General features: G+C 39.0%; 2 protein-coding genes across 3 annotated transcripts in view; one reads left to right on the forward strand and one right to left on the reverse strand.

Moving 5' to 3' along the window:
- Positions 1-10,102: 10,102 nt before the first annotated feature.
- LOC137099807 (somatostatin receptor type 2-like) lies at positions 10,103-16,229 on the forward strand. Its single transcript, XM_067477086.1, has 2 exons — positions 10,103-10,835; positions 12,387-16,229. The coding sequence occupies exon 2, from the start codon at positions 12,430-12,432 to the stop codon at positions 13,540-13,542; it is 1,113 nt and encodes a 370-aa protein (XP_067333187.1). The 5' UTR covers positions 10,103-10,835; positions 12,387-12,429; the 3' UTR covers positions 13,543-16,229.
- Positions 16,230-16,593: 364 nt separating this feature from the next.
- The window catches only part of LOC137099806 (ubiquitin carboxyl-terminal hydrolase 22-like), a 32,925-nt gene continuing 25,766 nt past the window's right edge, over positions 16,594-23,752 (reverse strand). For both annotated transcript variants that reach the window (XM_067477085.1, XM_067477084.1), the window contains 7 exons: positions 23,203-23,308; positions 21,855-22,013; positions 20,713-20,839; positions 19,988-20,079; positions 19,437-19,499; positions 18,841-18,990; positions 16,594-18,560 (listed from right to left, as the gene is read on the reverse strand). In XM_067477085.1, the coding sequence (XP_067333186.1) occupies positions 18,518-18,560; positions 18,841-18,990; positions 19,437-19,499; positions 19,988-20,079; positions 20,713-20,839; positions 21,855-22,013; positions 23,203-23,308 (740 nt within the window). In that variant the 3' untranslated portion in view covers positions 16,594-18,517. The remainder of the gene's footprint in view (positions 18,561-18,840; positions 18,991-19,436; positions 19,500-19,987; positions 20,080-20,712; positions 20,840-21,854; positions 22,014-23,202; positions 23,309-23,752) is intronic.

Here is a 23,752-nt window from a genome sequence, read left to right on the forward strand (position 1 = left end):
GGAAAGAGGTTAACACCTGTGTTTTAGTTGGAGAAAATGGAAGCTAACAGCAGGTGAGAGCAGAACATAGTTGAAAACTAAAAAATAATTCCCTGAAATTAAGCTGTTGGCTTGTACTTTAGAAATGGCTGAAGACAAAACAAGTTTATCTATATGTGCTGTCGCCGCTGTCTGGGACCACAAACGTTACTTTAAATGTTGCCTCTGAATTTCCCGTTGGGATGAATAAAGTATTTACAGTATCTATCTTGAAAAACATTAATAGGGTTGGATTTGGTGACCCCCAACACACTCACTCAATGAATGAACTGGATGAGGGTGTACAGTTCTTAAAATGCCATAACAACATCTCCGACCAAAAATGTCATCTTGCTTATTTGCTGGATGCTAGAATTAAAGTTTCTTTGCAGCTGCTGCCAGTCGAGTGGCAGCTCCGGATAGTTGTGGTTAAACAATACAACAATTCATGAGACCATCTCAGATTAAAGGCTTGTTGGAGAACTGCTGTAGAAGAAATAACTCTTGGTGATTTTGTTGTAACTGTAATGCTGTTAGCCAGCGTTATTTTTTGTACACAACTATTTAAAATTGTGCTTGAGTGTGTACCTCCTAATTGGACATGACAAACCTTCAGCACCCAGTACAGCATAAACAGTGCAGACGTCCAAATCTGTATTTAAAACATACAATAATGATAATAAAAGGAGGAGACAGAGAGATTTTAGAGACTAATCTGTCTGGATTTCTTTTTGTTTTCTGCAGTACGATGCTGAATGTTGTCCAAATAAAACGAACATTTATAGCAAAAACACAACTCTGAATACTCATTAGGGATTTTCGCACATCACAGAGGGAAGTGGCAGCTTTGCCATGAACTCTTGGTCCAAAATTATTGCGGTTATAACAAGTATTACTTTTTATTTTAGTACAGAGTTTATGAAGGCATTAACTAACAGCTGACACAAAAAAAAACTTACATAGCTCCCAAGTTGTGTTTTTTCAAAGTCTGGCTGCTCTCCCTGCAGACAGATTGCGGCTTACAGGCTTCAGTTATAGTCAAAGCAACAAACTGGCAACATCGCAGTAAGAAGACTAACAATGTTACTTCCCTAACCACTTTCACACAGCCATCACCACTGAGCCATGTGGCTGCAGCAAATCCAGGTTTAATGAAAACTGTTTGATGAAGCAGTCACATGTGACAGAGTCAATCATGTCTTCAGACATTTACAAACACTTAAAGGGATTTATAAAAGTAATCAGTATTATTAAAAAGGAAAACTACTTGTTGAAATTCACAGCATTCATGTTACAATCTAAGATTCTGGTTCTCTCTGTGTGTGTGTGTGTGTGTGTGTGTGTGTGTGTGTGTGTGTGTGTGTGTGTATGTGTGTGCATGAGAGAGAGAGAGACTCAAGGCAGTGACATCTAAACAGGATGAATATGCACATCGATGGCTCCAGAGAAAATCCCTGCAGGCCTCACTTACAGCTGGCTACTTTTTTATCTAGCTTAATAAGCTGGACAAGCTTTCTGGTTCTCCGCCATTCTGCTCCAGTGGCCTGCATATGTCACATTAACTACTTCACTAAATGTTTAGTTTTTTACATTTCTAACAGCTGAAAATGTTAAACTAGAACAATTAAAATAAAATAAAAAAAAAATTTTTACAGACTGCATTAAAACATACCGACTGGGCTTTTAAACAGTGACAAAGCAACAATTTTACACTGATAACATCCAGTTATGTTTTGAAGAAAGGTTTGTCCTTTCATTTTATCTGAGTCAATCTACTGAACGCCTGGTGAGTTCAAACTATAAAATGTGCATAAAAGGCTTTACAAGAAATGGACTGAATCATTACCAAAAAATAAATAAATAAATCAGACAGCATACAGGTCTCTTTAAAAGTGCCAGAGATGCTTGTAACACTTTTGCCTTGAATATTAAAAGGAAGGTATGAAAAGCTAAGCATCTATTTAATTGGGAAAATTAAGAAATTCATTTCTCATTCATTTTCTCATCAATCTGTAAATTGTTGTCGGACAATGTGACTAAGAAATGCATAAAACTCTCTCTGCAGTCTGAAAGAACAGACAAAATACATTAAGAAAAGTATGCAGTTACAAGCTAAACATTAGCCAGCCCCCCACCCCCGCAAATCTAAACACGTAAGCGGTTACATATAATGGATGGATGGATGGATGTTGTAGCAGCTCACGCTTTTTTATGTGCTCCCTCCTCAGGGACTTCAGGACCACTCCCCTGCCCTAGTCTGAATGCTAATAAAATGGGACCACTGCCTCCTTTACACACATACCAATGCAGAAGGTCCTCTGGAGAAAATAATTCAAAAAATCAAGCAAAGAAAAAAGATATCTTTGAGAAGTCAGTGCCTTGATCACAATGACTTGTTGCAGGTGGGTTAGTACTCTCATGTAAGGTTAATAATATAGTGCACCATGTTTCCCTATGGTTATGGGGGCCTGGTGGTTCAATGGGTAGAGCATCGAGCTGAGATACAAAAAGCCATAGTTTCGAATACCACCCCACCAGGTTCGGCCCCACCCAGCCACCAAGGGCCACCTTGGTGCCGGTCTTAGGTCCAGATAAAATGGGAGGATTGCAGCAAGAAGGGCATCTGGTGTAAAAAAAAAAAAAAAAAAAACACATTCCGCTGTGGGGACCTCGGAAGAGAGCAAAGCCGAAAGCTGTTGATCCTGACTGTATTTCCCTACGGTTAAAAACATCAAATCAAATCACCAGTGATTGATCTAGATTTATTTTGGGGGGTTTATAATCAGTTTTAAAATCATATGTTTTTAAGAGTAAGAGATGACTGTTACACTGCAAGTAGGACAAAAGTCCCCGGGTTCAATAACGAGTTTGTCTGAACATTTACAATTTTCACTTGTGAATTATCTGATTGCTTTCTCTCCATTGTTTGGAGACAAACAATCCAGGGCTTCTCATTCATTTGCGGTTTCAGCTCTTATAAGCTTTTTTTCGGTGATTGGTGTTGTATTATTGACCAAAATACTTTTCTTACAGTCACAAGGCAATCAAAAAATTATATGTAGAATTCATTTCAGTTTCATTCAACCTTGTAAGAAGCCCAGCAGGAGAGAAATGGTTTTAATTTGAGTATAACCAATGGATAACTAATTTGTGTATCAATGAAGAAGAGCCTGCTGAGGAATTAGTGGGAGAGTTAGTGGTTTTTGAGGAGACACAATGTTAGTAACTTTCCAACATTTGCTAAATGCTAAAAACACATATTTAGTCATTTACTTTGGGTGTAAAGGGTAAGTGTAGGTGTGAATTTGAACCTGTAGTTTTCCAATATTTAAAGGAAGCTATCTGCATGACGATGTTACGTTTCGCTCAGTACAGCTACTTACTGTAAACTGACATGTGAAATAAAAATAAAGCCGCTGCATTAAAAAGGAGGCTTTGGTTAACTTCAATTGGTGCTGATATTAAGCTTATCACTCCTGAGAGGGATGTTGCCAGACATTGCATGAAGAATCACAGACGGCCGAGAAAGGTATGTGGACTGACAGCTCATTCAGACGGAGTCCACCTGTGAAATCTGAGGGGACGCCTGCCTGCCTCCCTCAATGAGCAACGTTATCTATCATCTTCGAGCTCTGAAAAGAAGAATAACCAATAGTGGTTTCATGAGATTAGAAAGCTACACACAGTGGTCAGGGGCTCCACTGCTCAGCCTACACTCTCACATGCAATTGTGAATCCAAAAGGTGCGCCTGCAGGTGCCCCCCCTGGGAAAAAAAGCCTATATAATATAAAATTCTTTCATAACCGATAACAAACACATAATGTGAATTATATTTTACACGTAAACAAAGAATAAAAGGGAAATTACTTTCATTTGCCATATGCCAGTTTTACAGCGCAGCATGCTAAAAAATGACGCTAAAAAAATCAGTGGCCAACTGTTGGTGAAAAGCGGTATCTGCCATTATTAGACTATTATGACTTTTTTTCGGTTTTCTTTTGTCCTTTCGGCTTATCTCGTGAGTTGAGGGTCACCACAGCGGAGCATTGTCCACATATTGATTTGGCACAGATTTTACGCCGGATACCGTTCCTGAAGCAACACTCGCCAATTTGGACCGTCACATATTTAATCGTCTACTTCTAAAAACTAATTTTCAATAACAGCCAACAAAACATAAATTGAATGATGTATGATGAACAGTTTAAGAGTTAATATCTTAAATCATAGTCTGACATTTTCCAAAAAAACGCATCTTGCTGTTGTAACAAGTTTCCTGTGGTTTGTCGGTTTTGCCTGAAGAAGAAAAGCTAAAATCTTATCTTCTTAACAAAAACATCAGTGTTATTGTCATTTCTCAGCTACAACCACTCATCAATTCTAAAACTAAAAATGTTTGTCGGACAATGTCACACATGTGACTAAGACATTTCTAAAACTCTCTCTTAAGCCTGAAGGAACAGTACATAATAAAGTTGGAAAAAACAAACAAAAAACAAATGCTGAGTACATACAAAGAAAATTTGTTCTGCTGCAGACCCTGAAGACATACTGCAGCAAAGACTTTGAGATGCCAACCCACATACAACCAGCAACTGTCACTGATCGTGCAGTCTGAAAATAGTACTGAGTCTCTTAAGTATTTGTTTGCATTTCAATTTCAATTTCTATGTTCTACTGGAAATAATACATGTATATGCGTAACCAAATGAAAAAGGTAATTAGCATAATGAGGAACATTCGGGTCCACAAGAGACCAAACACAACAATAAGCACTGAATTCACATCATGCATTGTTGTTCTCACAAATACAATGTTTTCCGGTTGATCTTTGGGACAAAAAAATGAATGCGGCGAAGGAGATGTACTGCCTGGGATGGCTACAAAAAAATTATAAAAGAGAGTTTGAGACTTAATCTGGGCTATAAGAATTTCTGGTGGCACAATCTGCAACAAACACAATCAATTACAATTAACAGTAGAAAGTAGTTTTTAGCTGCTCTGTAAACAATAAAAGTAAAAACCAGAACCTGACCAGTCAGCTATTGGATCTGCAGCTGTGTGGATCTGCCACTGAAATGCCTCTTCGCTGTTTAGTGTTTGTGTTCCAATGTGATCAATAACAAAACATGTTAAAGTACATCTGAGCTGCCCGCTGTGTCGGAAACCCCATGCTGATATTTTTGGCAATACAGATACATCTACCTGTCAATGTTTGATTTAATCTACCACACCAGAGGGGGCACAAATATAGGTAATTAGCAGAAGTTGTAAACCGGGTACAAAGACAAAATTATTGATTTGCACATGTCCAAACTCCCTTCTGAAGCAGCACCACCACCTCATCTTAATCCACAAATCCAATCACAAACTAATTATACAGTAATTCAATTTTCGATTAGGAAGTACAACCGCACGGATTAATGTCTAATTCATTTGGATTTAAAGCGCAAATTTGTCAAGTGTCACTGCTGAATCTAATATAGGAAATTTAGAATTAGGGAGTATTTATAATTTATTTTCTGACTCTTCATCATCCAAGCGTATCTGCAGGAGGTACAGACACAGACAAGTTTGGTTCTCGCTTTTACTTTGATCATTGCCTGTGGTACAAACAGTGATAACATGCCGGTGGTTCAGGATTACGATTAGGGAGATGCCCTAAACTAATTATTACATGCAATATTGTCGTGTATAATTTAAAGCAACTGTTTTTGCAAATGTCAGCAAAAGTTGACAAAAATATCTTCACACAAGGTCCACTGACAAGCTTTTATTAGAATGAATGCTTATGTACAAAGGGGCTAATAGGTAGCCTATTTAGTCCAAATATAACAAAGTTAGGAAATGTAACCAATTTGTTAACAAAATTATTATACATGGAAATAACATGAGGCTTCAGTTATGGCAGAGAAAATTGCCTTACTTAATATGAAAAAATACAGTTACCAGGACAGAAATAATAATCTGTACCTCAAACATCAGTACATGATGCAGCCTTAAAAACAACTGCACATCATGAGCTCACATACGTCACACAGAGTAGCAATTATAGAAGTTTCATAAAAATCTTTGGAATACCTTTAGAATACACTACGTTATGTCATAGTCAGACAAGACTGATAAAATATGTGAAAAGAGACGGTGTTTCAAGGGCGAGTTGCACACATAAGAACTGTGTAAGTCACATTTCTGATTCTATTGGTTCTCAATTTTTAACAGCAGCTGGAAAATCACCAACAGTGGACCAGATCAACATCCTCCACAGACACGACAATTGCGTCTCCTTGGAGCTGGAAGTAGCCTCAGCCGGCTTTATCACAGCAGCCAGGTTTATTTTATGTAAACACACAGCAATGTGTAAAGAGTGCTCATAGAGCAGGCTGTAGAAGTTGGCTTAGGATCATGAGTAAGAATGGATCAGGATTGTAAGTTGTTGCTCTGCCACGGCCACAGAAAACACATTTTGAAATGGTGGACAAATTAAAAAATGATACATTCATCAATAAATGAATAAAATCAACTATTAGAATGGTTCAAACACACTTCCAGTCAATAGTTACACTTTTAAAATTCGTATAAAGAACACAGTCTTGTTCTTTACAGTTAAGAGACCAAGTCTTATAATAATAATAATAATATGCACTTTGTAGGGCCCCTGTGGTGATGGAGGTAGAGCCATCGTCCACCAATCCCGAAGTAGTTGGTTCGATCCCTTACTACTCCAGTCACACGTCAAAGTGTCCTTGAGCAAGACACTGAACCCCAACTTAGCTGCTCGCGGTGAGTGTTGGCCAGCTGCATAGAAGCTCCCCCATCGGTATGTGAGTGTGTTTGTGATTGTGAGCGCGCATGGGTCAATGAGAAGCAGTGTAAAGGGCTCCGAGTGCCAATAGGCAGAAAAGCGTTATATAAATGCAGACCATGTACCATTTACTGTAAGGTATACTTGTATACACTGAGATCCACTGAGAGATTTTTATGAGCACTTCTGACATGATACTAATAATTGCAGCAAAGCAATGAATTTATCATGTGGCTACTGTCGGTTGTTACGCACTGATAACAAGGCTGGAGGTGCAACAATGATTGAGTGTTGATTAACCTTTTAATATACCTGTGCACGGGACAGAAAAATATACAAAGAGTCTCACTCAGCAGTGATATCATCAGTAGTGACCCTGCGTAGACCCTTTAGAAAACCATGAACATAGTGTATAGCACTTCAGAAAGGCAGGATAGTCCCCATGACACAAACATTATAAAATTATAGCACCTATCTGAACAAAGACAGTTAAAAAGGCACAAACTTGCAATTCATCAAAGCAAAGTGCACCAATTTTTAGTTTTACTCCTTTTAATGGATCTGAAAAGAAGAAAATAATTCCCTTGAGGGCACTGAAGAATATAAAACTGTTGTTCTGTGTTAATAAATTGCAACGCTACTTTTCAATACATCTTGTTAATTTACTTCTTTCATAGCAGAATCATTACAAAAATACCAGAAGCATCACTAATATCCACTGAATAGTTTGCAACTGCCCAAAGGCTATAGAACGTTTATCAATCAACCCAAGCAGGATGTATAATCAATACTTTTAATTCAGTACCTCAACCAGAGAGGTGCTGGATCGTGCCTCAGTAATTAAAAAGGAAATAAAGACCTGAGCTTTAAGCTTTCTTGTCACATAAGCCAAAATAATGCAGAACTACGTACCAGAGTAAAAACTAAATTCTAGTTAAAGTTACTGGTAAAACACAGGAAAAATATACGGCATTTAACCTAAAATCAACATTGGTCACTGATTGTTCTTTGACAGATTAAATTCTAAAAATTAATGCTTTTCTTTACTTAATCTGTTTTTCTCTCATGATCTTTTTCCCTTTAACATATATAAAAACACCGAACATTCACACAGAGAGTGAGAGTCTAACACTGACACCCATTGTTTCTCTTTAGCAGCTACGCTTGTTTTTCATCTCTCATATCATTATTTCCCAGAGCAACAATAATGTGGAATCACCTAGTAATAAGCATCCACTGATAACACAGCACTGAAGTATGCACTTTTCCCTGGATGACTATTTGTGGAAAATATGTTGGGTTTTTTTTAATTGCTATTGAACTGTCTGTTACTAAATAGTTTTCTAACAGAAAGTGCACATTAGCTCGTCTGGCCACAAATCCGAAATACACGGCTCAAATGAAGCTGACTTTTTTCAGACATCCTCTCTGATAGACATGAAGTTAGAGCAGGGTTGGCCAGTCATAGCATTCAGGTTACAACGCAGTAACACATTAAAGCTAAACTATGTAACTTTTTTAATATACACGCTCCATAACTGACCTTAATATGTCCTAATGTGGAGAGTTGCTGTCAAAGCCTGCTGTGGCACAGACATTTTCTCTTCTTATGGATTTTGATTGAGGCTCACCGTTCTAACCAATCAGAAAAGGTTAAACCCTGCACAGCACATAAATAGGAGAGAGGGTGGTGTGACAGGCTTTGACACAGCATCAGCATTTTATACACTGGCTGGACTGATTTGGAGTCGTGTGCTATAAGTAGCTATTATTTAAGCTTTAAAGTGCAGCTGCTTCATAGCGACTTAATGTTTTGGCATGTAGTCATCAGACGAAATGAAATTTTTCCTGCAGCTGACATGATCTCAAATGTTCTGGATCAATACAGTTGATGCTCACAAACAAGCAGTTGTGCACTGTTTGTTTTAACAGTGGTTAATGTCACTGTTGTCTTACTGAAAAGCTGGGACACAAATAAGTAACGACTTATATTTTTGACTACAGGAGTTAAAACCTAATTTAAGATGATGGCATCAGCGAATTCAAGTCCCCTTAATACTGCAGGTTAAGAAACAGCAAAACATTAGTCGGAGGGAATCAAACTTCTGAAGGCAGATCTGTCAAATCATTGTCCTCCATAAAGCTTTAAAGAAATCTGAACAGCACCTAAATTCATTCATACTGATCAGTGCCATATTACTTATATTAAATTAGTACTTAGCTTATGTGCAAGGGTTTAACACTGGAGTTCTGTTAAAACTCTGCAAACAATCCCTTTTTACACCCACTAACACTAGAAATGCTACATGTGGCACAGTCCTCATAAGGTCAGTATGCTACAACCTGTCAAGACTGTTGAACTTATTAACTGCAACTACAAAACTCTGCATCTGGGTTTGACATAGATTTTACAGGTACAATTTTGCATCTGTTATTTAGTTTAGCTGTATATTGCAAGGCATTATGGGTAAAAACAATTACAGTTGCTAACAGCATTTTCCACAATAACATATTTTACAATTACAGGCAAGTTGTATCTTGATTGGAGATGATGCACATCACAGCTGAATACTGTTGATTTTGGCGGTTAAATCTGAGCGAGGAACAATAGTGTTTGCTGACCAAAGCAGAGGAGCAGTTAATTCTTTGGTGAGAAAGAAAATGCCATATTTATAGGAGTGACTGTAATTTCCCATTATTGTAACTAAGCTGTTATGGCCCCAGCAACACTGCAGAGGGAAGCTTCCGGTTGATCAGTAACAGGGCAAAAGCCTAAAGCCTTTCAAAACTATTGACTTTTAATAAAAGTTGATTTATTTATTTATTTATTTTTGCAGTGTTAATTTTGGATTACTTTTGCACCAAGGTGTCATTTAAAACACCTCTGACTATGTATTGTAAAATTACCTGTAAAAAGATTTTACAACACTATGTTGTTTTGTGAACTATTAACAGCTATTTACTGGCACAGCGTGTAATTTGAGCTACTGTGCATCCATGAAAAAAAACAAAAAACAAGATTAACGAAATACATCATCAGGCCACCAGTGGCAGAGATTGTGAGACTGCAGGCGACGGTGTCGTGGATCAAGTTTCAGAGTTTACTGAAAGCTCTGTTTATCTCAGCTTAATAATAAAAACAAAAACACGTAAATTGGTCGTGTAGGAAAAACTGGCACTTTTACGCAGCGCTTAAAAAGTGTCTCTTCATCTGTAAATTGCTAAATATACCAAGTTAGGAGTGTTTAACCCAAGTGTGTGTACAACTGTGGAAAGCATTCACTTGGGTTTGCAACGCAGAGCGTTCTGTTCAATACTTCTTGTGGGAAACAATGTGAAGAAAAATCATTATGGGCGCGGAGTTATATTTTGAACCCCGACTTCCCATAAGACTGGTGTTTTCTGGTAATATAATGTGTCAGTGTGTTTACATGTTTTCAAGTGGTGTTGACTTATCCAAACTGTATCCAATAATTCTGGTACCTTCTCATCAAGCGCTATTCAATCGCCTTTTACTGCCCCGCGTCACTAGATCTGCAGGCGCCGTGAAAGTGCGCGCTCCATGTAAATGAGGTCCATCTGTATGCGGGGACTGGATCTCCGTACCACAGGAGACAGCCTCTCTTTTTCGTTTAGAGGTGAGAGTGTTCAGCACCTCCTCATCGCTGTTGATGCGCGTCAGTCAACATCGCTGCGCTCTCCAGTTGGAGACGGTCCCCACACGCACCGCGCCACCAGCGCGTCGGAGATCTGTTCAAAGGCAAACAAGAGGCGTTTCTCAGTCAATTACTTTTGCTTTGCTGTGCTTTATTTTCTTCTCTCTATGTAAGCAGAATTGTGGGATTATTTTTATTTTTATTTTTTAAAAAAGGAAATTCATATTGCAGAGATTTTGTCCAAGACAAACTTGAGGAATATTAGGAATATTTTGGAGCTGATGAAGATGAATCTGCCGTAAAGATCAAAATACTTTCACTTGTGGAGAAGAGGCACTTGGTAAAACAGCTACAGGTAAGACAGCACTTTAGGTTGATTGTGAATTTCCACACATGTACATGGGTTAGAAAATGCAGACACCAACCAGAGTGATGCACCTACATTTCAAGGTTAATGCTGCTGTGTCAATTTTAGTGCTAAGTGTTTATGTTGACTGCATGAAACCAAAGTCCTCAGCTGAGCAGAGTTTGCCAACCTTTTTAAATGAAATCCCTGACTGGACCTTATTCTTACTTTGTTCGTCAAGCTGGATTCACACGATTAACTAAGCATGATTAAATTACTGATATAAATAAACACCTACATTACACCATCACTTAAAAGCAAAAGTTACAGAGCAGTTAAGTAGGAAAACGCTACATTAATGCAGCTTCTTTAAGTAGAAATCCACATTTGTTTTATATAAATTGGAAACATTAGTGATGATATAGTGAGACTATGTGTTGAACTGTGTCCACGGTGCCTTTATCCTTCACAAAATAATATTTGAAATTATAAAATCAAACATATTCGTACCAACAGTGATTTGCTATAAATTCACCTCAGCACCTGAAGTGCTTCAGGAGCTAGTATTCACTTTCTGTAGGAATAATTATGTATGGATGCTTAGTGTATGCAAGGTAAACAAAATATGTTCCCTTCCATTGTTTTTCCAACTGTTACATTATGCAATACTCTGCTCATCCACCTGACTCAGAGAAGGAACATAGACTATTTTGTCCTGCTGCCACTGTGAAAATGATAAACTGGCATAATGAAACCTCTTATGTTACTGGCACCAAACTAAGTTGTCACACCATGTTTGCCTCCTGTGCATTGGCAGTGACAAGGCTTCATTCTGAGTGTGGCTTTGTCATTCAATTACTTAAGATGGGATTCATTTACATCTGTGTCCACCCCCTAATAAATAGAAGGAAAAAAAAGTGTCAGCACAGCACTGAATGTAGCCCATCACTGCTGATCATTTAGCCTCATGCGAATGGCAAAAATTTCCCCACGGAGAGCTTATGACTGCAGGGTGTGCAGAGTGATTTCCCCTGGTACCAATGGCTCAGCAAATAAACCAACAGGAAAAGGTCTGTCTTCAGGTAGAGATCAGTCCCTCGGATCCCGAGGTGGTCTTCTTTATACATCAATCAAATCTGTTCTCAAGGAAGAGGATCAAGATGTAAAATCTATATACAGTAGTCCCCATAGCAGCAGTTTGCTATGAGAGTTATTAGAAAAAAAGACATGTAACTGTAATATCTAAAGCCACTAAAAGAAAAGCAATGGCCTCAGAGTGAATGTCATGTTGTGTATCGTCACTCACGTACACAGTGTTATTGCAAAATGTGATGGCCGCTCACTGCATTCCAATCGACTGGTTCAACATAGTGACACCAGTCAGCGAGTGGTCTGTATAAAATCTAGATGAAAATCAATAATTCATGAGAAATAACAATTTTATTTTTTACCAAGCAGAGACTGACAGGCTTGTTAAAAAAAACAACAAACACATTTCTAACAGCGAGGGTCTTTTAAAGCATTCTATACTGTTACTGATAAAGATTTTCATGTTTGCAGGTGGGATGCCATAGCCAGTGTGAGACACAGCCACTGAGGTATCATGGACTCCTGGATCTTCCCAACGTCCCCTCTGAACCTGTCGGAACACTTCATTTACGACAGCTTCGTGCAGGGCAATGTGTCAGACCTTCATAGGAATCACACGGACCACACCTTCAACAGAACCAGCACGGTGGTCATTACCTGCATGTACTTTCTGGTTTGCACTGTCGGGCTCTGTGGAAACACCCTCGTCATCTACGTCATCCTGCGTTATGCCAAGATGAAGACGGTGACCAACATCTACATCCTCAACCTGGCAGTGGCTGACGTGCTCTTTATGCTCGGCCTGCCGTTCATCGCCATCCAATTGGCGCTGGTCCACTGGCCGTTTGGACCTGTGCTCTGCAGGGTAGTGATGACCCTTGACTCCCTGAATCAGTTTACTTCCATCTTCTGCCTAATGGTCATGAGCATCGACCGCTACCTTGCTGTGGTGCATCCAATTAAGTCTACAAAGTGGCGCAAGCCTCGCATGGCCAAGACTATTAACTTGGCCGTGTGGGGGGTGTCCCTGTTGGTTAATCTGCCCATCGTTATCTACAGTGGCATCATCACAAAGCACAACGTCTGCTTCTGCACCATCGTGTGGCCTGAGCCTCAAGAGGCATACTACACAGGGTTCATGTTCTACACCTTCATACTGGGATTCTTCCTGCCCCTCATGGTCATCTGCCTTTGTTACCTGTTCATCATTATCAAGGTGAAGTCCTCAGGCATCCGTGTGGGCTCTTCCAAGAGGAAGCGCTCAGAGAGGAAGGTGACCCGCATGGTTTCCATTGTGGTAGCAGTGTTTGTCTTCTGCTGGTTGCCTTTCTATGTCTTTAATGTCACCTCAGTGACGGGGACCATCAGCACCACTCCAATCCTGAGAAGCACTTTTGCTTTTGTAGTGGTTCTGGGATATGCCAACAGCTGTGCCAACCCCATCCTCTACGCCTTTCTATCAGAGAACTTCAAGAAGAGTTTTCAGAATGTCCTCTGTCTTAAGAAGGTTGGGGGGCTGGACGAGGTTGATCGCAGTGACAGCCGGCAGGATAAATCTCGCATGATGAATGACCCTACGGAGACACAAAGTACTCTGTTGAATGGTGACTTGCAGACCAGTATCTGAGAGAAATCTCCAGACTTTAGAACTTGCTGCTCATTCATGCAGACCCCCATCTCTCTGAGACTGGAATAACCTCAGTTTAATTTCTAAAGGACAGAGCAACAAAAAATACACGTTGAACTGCCCTGTAACTTCATCTGCTGTGTTTCCCTGGCTGAAAACAAATCTACCAAGACGCAATCACAAGTTCATACTAGCGTTTGCTCTGTAAATGAAATGCAAATGAAATGTGTTTCACTGTTTGTCCTTGGTGTATTGACTCTGGGGTAAGGTAGGATGGACATCAATGCCAACTTGCAAAAGGTTCCCCTGGGTGACATGACTTTCCCCTGGAGACCCAGGATTATACATATAGGTTACAGCAGAAGCTCTGTGCCGAGCATCACTTGTTTGTGTTGTGCATAAAAATAACAAAGCAGTGCGCTCATATGCTGTAAAATAACATGCTGTCGATGTTACCATCTCACTATTTTTGTCCCTGCTTCGACACAAGGTTATTTTCTCTGGAGAAAAAAAAGAAATGGTTTGGCTGTAAATAACTGTGCAGAACACGGCCAAAGACATTGTAGAAAAAATGTGTTTAGTGTGATTTAGTTTTAGAACTTGTAAATAAGTATTTTTCTCTGCTGATGCAGAACATATTGATTTGTAAATTGTATTATACAGCAGTCTTTTTCTCCTATTTTGCGTTGCCAGTTTTTCATGTAATACAAATGTATCACATGTAAATGTGACTGACAATGTGCAGTGAATGGGCAAATGTTTAGTCCTGTGTCACCTTTCCCCACTTCATTACAGATACATACATAATGTATATTACTTTGATGATTTATTGATATTGGCTTAGTCAATACACAGCCTCGAACCAAAGTGCTGCTAAGATGTGAAGAAACTCTAATATAATGTTTTATAGTATGTCATATTGTACTGGATGGCATTTCTGCTGGTTATGTTTCATCTTATGGCTTATTTATCATGTTTATATAATGTAAAAATGTTTCAGCCATCGTTTGCAGTTGTTACATTGCAGCATTATTCTATGTTGTCCAACTATTACTGATATTACTGCATAGCGACGTTACCTAAGAGCATGAAAATTGCTCAGATGCAGTAACATTTGTTTAATTATTATTACTCCCATTCCCTGTCCACATATCGCCCATGGGTTGTAGTGCTGGTCAAAGGTCAGAGGTCAACCAGTGACTGACCAGAGTTTCCCTGTTAAGCCTGAGATTGTTTCTCAATAGAGTTTTTGCTGCATTTGCTGTGATGCTTTGTTTACTCATCTATTTTCGTTGACCTTAAGAGTGTGAGGGGATTCATTTGTCTCCTAGTGCCTCCTACTTGTAAACACTTCGTATCCTCACCCTCACCCACGGCATCAGGGAGACCACACTTCTGAATATGATTTCTGATCCCAGGTGTCTAAGAGATTTTAACTTGTGAAGGGCTAGAACACTTATACTCAAGAGGCTCTGGTATTCCTGTATCATTGTGACTTGAATCCAGAGTTCATCCTGTGAACCTGTGAGCTTCTGTCTGTTGCTGTAATCCAAAATAATATCTGTATAAACTATTAAACCTTTACCCTACATGTGGAGGTTTGCTCTTATGCAACAAAGCTACTGACAAATCATAATTACTGTTTTCGGTTTGTTTTTACATTGATTCTATTTTTCTAAGTATTGATATTTAAATATATAAAGCTGTAATTACCTCCAACTCTCCCCTATTCCTCAAGGATAAGTGGGTTAGCTAACAGATGGATGGCCAAATCACACTAAGCAAAATATATTAGTCTCTTTGGTGATATAGAAAAACATTTTGAGACTAATCATATCCCCTATATAGTTTTGCTACATTTTGTTACCTAGTATGTACCATCAAGACATGACAGACCTCTAGTGTCCTATATTTCCATAGCAACAGTGACCAAGTGTGTTAGTCCTATGGTTACATTAATTTGCATAATATTTGATAGAGGAGACTCTCGACACAAAGTATGAATGTAGACATTCTTCTTCAGAAAAAAAGGCCCCATCAAGCTGCAAAACCCTGAAAACAACTCGGTTACAGTAACTTCTGACTCCTCCATAATGCTCAAGGATAAGTGGCTTAGCTAACACACCCAAGTCACACTAAGAAAGAATAAAATGTATAGCCTGTATATAGTAAAAGTGCTTTATGTATCACACTAGCAGATATACAGTGGAGTGTTTTCTGTTATACTAAGAAGACTGGACATACATCAGTTGTGCAATGTCATCTAGCTGAATTCTTCTTTAATCTTATTTGTCAGATTTAAAACACATTATAGATTTCGCACTTGATATTCCATTGGCACAATATTCCAGTATCATTATTGTAAAAAAATGTAAATGTTGAAATTGTCTTGTGATATGAGTAATGTTAGTACCAATGTTTGACAGTTTCCCTTCCGTTGGGAAGAACTAAACACTAACTTTGATGATGCAAAGATTGTGTATAGTTTGGGCAGAAATAAAGAAAGAACGAACGAAAAACGTTTTGGTGCAATAATTTAATTTAAAATGTCTCATTGTTTAAAAATATTTTCACAATGCTAAGCTATGTTTAGATTCAATTAAAATTTGGATTTCCACATATTTCCAAATGTGCTACATTTTGATGCAATATAATTTCTATATTTCTTGTACTTTTCTCTGTGGATTGAGTTTCCATGCTGTGGTTGCAAGCAATCTTGAATGCAGCTATAATTTATTTTTTTTTATTTTTCAGACCGCGTTGTACTTCTTTATATGACCACAAAGTGTCACCGTAATCAAATACAACCACATCTGCCCTACACGCTGCACTTTGTTAGCAGATACGTTACTGTGTTCAGTCCATCAGATCCTGATAAACACAGGTCCTACTTCCTTTACTCTCTTCTCTTGTTCTACCACAAAAAATACTTTGGCAGTAAAACAGCAGACATTACTCTGTATGCACTGTAGCACTTCACCTCTGGGAAAGACATATTGTCCAAAAGTAAAGTGTGAATGGAAAAGTGATACAAAAGACAGCAAGTACACATTCCAGTTTTGTTCGGAGTTTAATCACTGAAACCGATAATGAGGCACTCCTCTTCCTTTTCGTTTCAGCTGCTTCCCTGAATGTCCTTGAGTGGGCTTAACTGCTCCATGATATATCAAAACCATAGTGCGACCATTTCACAGGTCTGTGATTTTACTGTTCAGATACCCATAAGTGTCCTTTGAGTTCTGCAACAGACCAAAGGATATGCATGTTTGTTTCAAATACAGAGCAATTGTACAACCGGGTGCTGTGGTTTTCATGTGACGTTACTTTGTGATAGGTTTGGGCCCTCATCTTATACATGAGTACTTTTTATACATAGACAATCTGTGACATTCAAACTAAACAGTCCACAACATCCCGATGTGCATGTGCATTATCTAAAGTCTTATTTGACAGCATACTGATTGAATAGAGCACTGAGTTTACTGCACTGCAGAGGCAAGAGACACCACGAACCACACCGGTCTACACCAGCTGCACAGTTGCCATGGAGAAGATTAACACTGATGGATTCATAGCTAGGCTGTGGTCGCAGTGCCCACATACTGTATGTGCAATATGTTTAACGCTCTATATTTCTCATATGATCGCCTTCCACTTCTTAAAATACAGAACAAAAACCATGATGAGCAGCAGGCCTTGAGGCATTACTGAGGGCAATTTTTCACATATTATAAGATCATGAGCCCAGCCGCATGCAGTGTTGTTCAGTGGGCTTTTTTTGCACAGAGCATTCAAGGTGTTGAATGAGGAGAGACCACAGCATTTTCAAATAACATAGGACCTCATTTGGAGTCATGTGTCGAAGTCTTCTCTTCAGAACGCCAAACAAAACTCAAACCTCACATTCCACATACAATTCATAAACAGCAAAGGTGAGCCGATTTAATCATTACCATCATTATACCAACAATTCCACAAGAATGAATGTATAATACTACCGAAACTTATTTCCAGTACTAGGACAGTGAGGGACATATGACTGTACTGAAAATATAAAAAAAACAAAAAACAAAAAAAAATTCACTGAAAGAACAGTAAACAAAAATTGAAAATTCAATGAGTTGCCAAAAAGAGATATTCCCTGCCCTCAACCAGACTTAAAAATAAAACAACACAGTAAATAATGAAACATGAGCACACTCAGGTCCAAATCTGTTTAGTTTCCATGGCAGCTCTTCCCCAGCAACGGGCAAAGGCAGTGTCTCTATGCACTCGTGTTTTCTTTGCTCTTAAAAAATAGACGTGTACTTGCTTCATACAGTATTCATTACTAAATTCACAAATGATAAGATTCATAACCATACCTTTAAAAAATGTCCTTGCAAGGTTCATAATACATTGATCCTTTTTTCTTTTCCTTTTTTTTTTGCATTCAGTCCCATATGCATATGACAATGTACTGTCTTCAATCATGACTAAGTTAAATGCTTGGTCAGTTGAAACAAGAGCACCGTGGGAGAGAAATGGATGGTGTGTAGTTAAGTGGAGGGGGTCAGAATACTGTAAGACAAATCCAGATGTGTCAAAATGACATGACAGTCACGCTCAGACTGCCCCTGCAGCAGGAAAGGGAAGAGGAGAGAGATTGAGAGGTGTGAGGCCTCTTCTCTCTACCTAAGCCCGGAACTGACGAAGCCCAATACTTCCTCCTTCTCTCCTCTTCATATAGGTTTGTCAAGTAGATGCCAAGAAGTATTTCAGTGCTTGGTTGTTTTGTTTTTTCTTTGTTCTGTCTTTTGAAAGGTTGCATGATTTCGCAAGTCTTTTTTATTTTTGTCCTCCAGAGCTGGAGGAGCAGACTGGTAGTCAAAAGAGTTTCAGGTAGGTTTGTGTGTTTGTGTTTCATCCTGTCCACAGTCTCTTGGCTCTCTCTCATTAGAGGCAGTGGTTCCTTCATGGTCAGTGGTTACAGACACTACTCATACTCAAGGAACTGTTTATGGTAAAATAAGAGATACCTAAGAAAGGGAAACAAACATTTGATTCATGCTTTAAAATGGAGCTGTTTCTATACTTATTACACCAATATTCAAAACAAATATTAATTCCATTTGTTCTTTTGATGAATAGCGATTACATTTCTTAACATTTAATAATTATTTTACTGTTCACACCAATGTCTGCATATGAACTATATTTTTGTGCTGCAGATATAAACTTTTTTTGACAAATACACATGTTTTAAGGCATGAGCCACAGCCATTGTGAAAAACTGTAACCCCTATTTCAAATTCTTACCCTTCACTATCGAGTACATCCTTAATGCTGGCCTTGGTAATTATGGCATCATCACATTTGAACCACTGGTCTTTGTGCTGCCGGATGAAGCTGGTGTAGTGGCCACTCTCCAATGTGCCTTGGTGATTGACCACCGCAAATAAGGAATACCTGGAAATGACAGAATAAAGAGGTGTGATGAGCTTGCTGAATGTCACTTTGACACAAGTGTATTACAAAGCACTTTTAACTCATTATGCACGAGTGATTTAATTTTTCTAAAACACTTTAGCTCTTTTTGAACATTTTAACAAATCACAGAAAACCTTGCATTATGCTTCAGACTTCAGATTATAAGTGGCATTAAGACATTTCCAGCAAATGTCCTGGAAAATTAAAGCTATTGTAACATCCATGGATGGAAAAAACTAAGCAGCTTTTAATAGAGTTCAAATTGATTTAATCTGTGGAAGTCACAGCTGGATGCTTTAGGTCATTATCATGTGCTGCTGTGCTAAAGTAGACATCATTCCTGTGATGTCACCGCTGCCTCACAACTGCTGACAATGGAGGGTTCATAAAATCATTTTGTTGTAACACGTTTCTGAGGTACTCACTTATTGTCGTTGTTTAATACATCAACTGTCTGTTGATACTGCCCATTCATTCTGCTCTCTTTACTGTAGATAACAGGATGAAGAAAAAAAAAACAAGACATTTTTAATGCGTATGGGAAAACATGCCACATACACACACACACACACACACACACACACACACACACACACACACACACACACAGCCACTAGGTGGCAGGATTATGCCATGTATAAAAGCTGTTCCCTCCCCCTGACTGAACAATTAATGATGTTTCTGTCTCTGAACTGAGCTGAATGAATGCTACAAACAGGGGTGGGGCTGGACTACTGCTGTATGCTCCATTGACACTATATATATTTAAAGGGTGTATGTAAAAAAGCATAGATGCAGATGTGTGCAACAAAATAATATACATGTTCATTGCATTTTAAACACAAATGGATATTTAGAAAAATCCATATTTTCTTATCGGCATAGTAACATTGGTATTACAACATTTAATATACAGGTAGAGAAGTTGAAAGGCTGCTTGATAGGAAAAAATATTAAACTCTAGGCTATGTCTCACCTGGATGCCATAAAAGGGGTCATGTCCAACTCTAGAGGGAAGGAAACATATGTATGGATCTTCCTTCGCAGTTTAGCAGAGTGCTCAAAGCGCTGAAGACAGCCAGAGAGGAAGGATAAGAGAGGGGGAAGGGGAGGTAAAAAGGGAAAGAGGGGGATAGAGCAGAGAAAGAACATTTAGAAACAGCAGGCATGATCATTACAACATTACAACACATAAAATACAACATACTGTACCTTGTGGAAAGTGGAAATGGCTGATTTCCACTATGGCTGCCATATATTTATGTATGACACATTTATGTATTCATTAAAACAGGCTTGGATAGATCTAAGACAATCTTCTTGCAGCGTGTTCCTATGAATATCATAAATACATTACAAGCCTCCAATACTGTATGATAAATAAAACATGGACAGTAGAAGACTGTACAACTCATTAAAATCATAGGTGCCCTGGGACACTGTGTGAAAGGGCGACACAGCAGGAGGTTTATGCACCAACAACAGACTTAAATGAATAAGACAAGTTACCAGGCAGCTAAGTTGTAGCAAATTTAGAACTCTGGCTCTATCAGATATAATGCTGCAAAACACAGTGCTATTATTTTTGTACCAATGCTGATGAATGACAAAACTCAGAGAAAAATACGTTAAAAAGTGAAGGTACAGATAAAACATTGTAATAAGTGATACTTGGTAGCACATTGTCACAGGCTGACTCACTTTGAGATGGAAACATGCTACGATTGGGAGCTTCTTCATTGTCAGCTGTTTGGTGGACTCCTGGTAACTATGACAACCGCCACACTTGATTTTGGCACTGCTTCCTAGATGCTCAGGCCGCGTAAATCTGCAGAGCGAGGATTGGAATAAAAAAGAAGAGGATGAGGTGGGGAAAAAAATGAGTCAAGAAGTGAAAATTGTGAAAAACAGGAAATGCTGTTTATTGTTTTATGTATGCTACGGTTTCTTTGGTTATTTCACACAAATCCTTCAAATATGCACACCACCACACATGTCTAGTTATATAGGGCTCTGGGTTGAAATTAATCTAAAGTAAGCCTGCAGCCACTTGGTGCAGCCACTCTGTATGTCAGTTCACCCAAACCAGAGCCCTGCTGGCACTGCCAACACCTTTATCACCACGGCAACATCACCAACCAGTTCTGTACCTTTAAGAGGCTTGCTGCAGCACATAGGAGTGTGTGAGGAGCTGCAGTAAAAAAGTCATAAAGAAAGCAAGCAAAATAAATAGAAAGGGAGGATGAGATGAATGCAATAGGTAGACGGTAGGGGCACAGGGGAAAGGAATTAAGTGCAAAGGGGAGGGAAGGAAAGAAAATAAGGAGAAGAGAAAAAAAAAACGGGTAGGATGAAGATACAATATGTGAGGTCACACCTGCTTCAACAACCTGGTGATGGGAGAAGATGAGATCCAGGAATAACTGGGAGCAGATGCCCCTTGTACTAGTGGAGGGATGAATATAATTCATTTCACTATGAGTGACAGGAGATATTCCATACCCATGAATGTGGAGAGGTGGAGGAAGGGATGCAAGAAAATAAAGTACTGACTGGCAATACCTCCTCTCTTAAAAATTTTATGAGCGTGATTAATTTTTAATCACACGCAGTTTTAACATTATCAGTTTTATTGTTTATTTATTGTAGCTAGCAGTAGTGCTGTACATCAAAGGTATGTTTGCAAAAAAAACACACAAACAAAAACAAAAAACCTTTTAATACAGGGCTAGTGAATATTTCAAAACCCATTTGATGTAAAATTCATTTTAGTTAATTTAGAAGAAGCTATAGAAAAAAAAAAGGGCAACTTGTTTGGGTTTCAGTCCAGACTGAAGTTGTACCTGCGTAGGCAGTCTGTTAATGTGGTGGACCCTGACAGGTGGCTCTCTCCATTGACTGTGCTGCCATCCCCTCCAGGGCTGAGTGGCCAAAAAGGCGTGGATGACCCAGGCAGGTCCAGACTGATGTCCCAGAATGGGTCTATCGTCGTGGAAACCCCACTAAAGGAGAGAAAACAAAGAAAGATAGAAAAATACGAGAGAATCTAATTATGATGTTTAATGAATAGTGATGTTGTGTGTGCTTGTGTGTTCTTATTACAGGCAATGATGAAAGGATGATGACATAAATGTTAACACATAAGCTTAAATTTCCATAGCCTGTATAGCTTCTGATCATGTTTTTGGTTAAACCTGCTGGGAGACTGTGTGCATGTGCACAATATCCACAGTGTTCTTCCAGGCCCATTTGTAATTCAATGAACTGTTACATCAGAGAAAATTGGCTTTTACATAAAGAATTTGTATTATTACAGTCCAATAACTGTAATGCACTAGAGCCCAGGCAAAATGGAGGCTTCCAGTATATAATTCACATAGTATATATATGAGTACATATAAACACAAAGGGGAAAGAGCTTTCACTCATTACCAGTTTTGATTAGATGAGTCATCATGCTGCTATACACAGTGCTACCACCAGGTGGCTTTTTAAGGCAAGTGGGCAATTGTGATGGTGCAAGACCAACCAACCCTACAGTAATATGGCATATAGAAGCAATATGAAATTTGTTTTGTTAAGAAAACCTCAGGGAATTTACCCATAAATAATTTGAAGTCACCAAGAATTATGTTTATTGATATGAACGGGTTTAATTTACAGCAAAATGAAACACAAGGCAGCATCGCTTGATCTACATCTGCAGGTAACTTCACACTGGGCTTTGCTTGTTGGGTAATCGGCACGAGGTATTTTGCACTTCAGTGCAGCGTGCTAGTGCTAACGTGACAGGACAGCTCTAGGGGCGATAGGCAGGCAAGCAAGCAACACTTGGGTTGTGCTGCTGTCTAGACAACTCCCCCCTTAGAGCAGCTCTGCAGGGACAGGACCTTTAAATAAGAGCAGCGGAGAAGACACAAGCAGTGGTTCACCCAGTCTGGGACCACTCTGGGTTGGCGTCCACATCGATCAGCCCAGCAGTGACAGGAGACTGCAGCATTGGAGGACAATAGGGATAGAGGGAGGATGGATGAAATGAGTAAATGTACGAAAAGAGGGAGGAGGGGTAAAATAGGTGATGTGATGCTCCTTTGAGATGAATGGATAGTAAACATCTCATGTGGGACTTAATTTAAATAGAATTTACATTGCTTCTTTGCACTTTTCAAGTCACAAAAGACGCAGACTTACTGGCAAACTTGACAAGTAACATCTGATTGCAGGCCCCCGGTAAAGATTTGGTCAATGATACAGTTACAGTGGTTTGGATTGTTGGCCTTCTTCCCATTGTCATCTCCTGAGGACCACAGACATAAGAAAGTATTAATACACATACAAAAAAACCAAACACCTCTTTAACACCTCTGAAGGACCCTGTCTGGCGATCTTTCTCACTTTATCATTCCCCTGCAGCTGAGTCTCTATGCCACTTCACAACTCTAAGTTCTCTACAGCCAATCAGAGCAAGCCTTAATGAAAAGTCTGTGGGTGAGTCAGATTGTCATTGCATTACAGCAAATCCTATTAACATTCATCACACTACTTTCTTTTCGTCCCCTTGGTACAAATCATTGTAAGTCTCCTTCAGTTTCCAGTGAAGTAAGGACACAGTGGAAGTAAGGTATAGATCAAGGACAGTAGGAGGATACACTCCGCTCACTTTCAACCAACACTGCTCTTTGCTGTGTGTTTCTTCAAATATTTCAAACAACTGGGCAAGCTACAATTATGGCCTGACAAA

This window comes from Channa argus, chromosome 15 (assembly GCF_033026475.1).
Source record: "Channa argus isolate prfri chromosome 15, Channa argus male v1.0, whole genome shotgun sequence".
Lineage (NCBI taxonomy): Eukaryota > Metazoa > Chordata > Actinopteri > Anabantiformes > Channidae > Channa > Channa argus.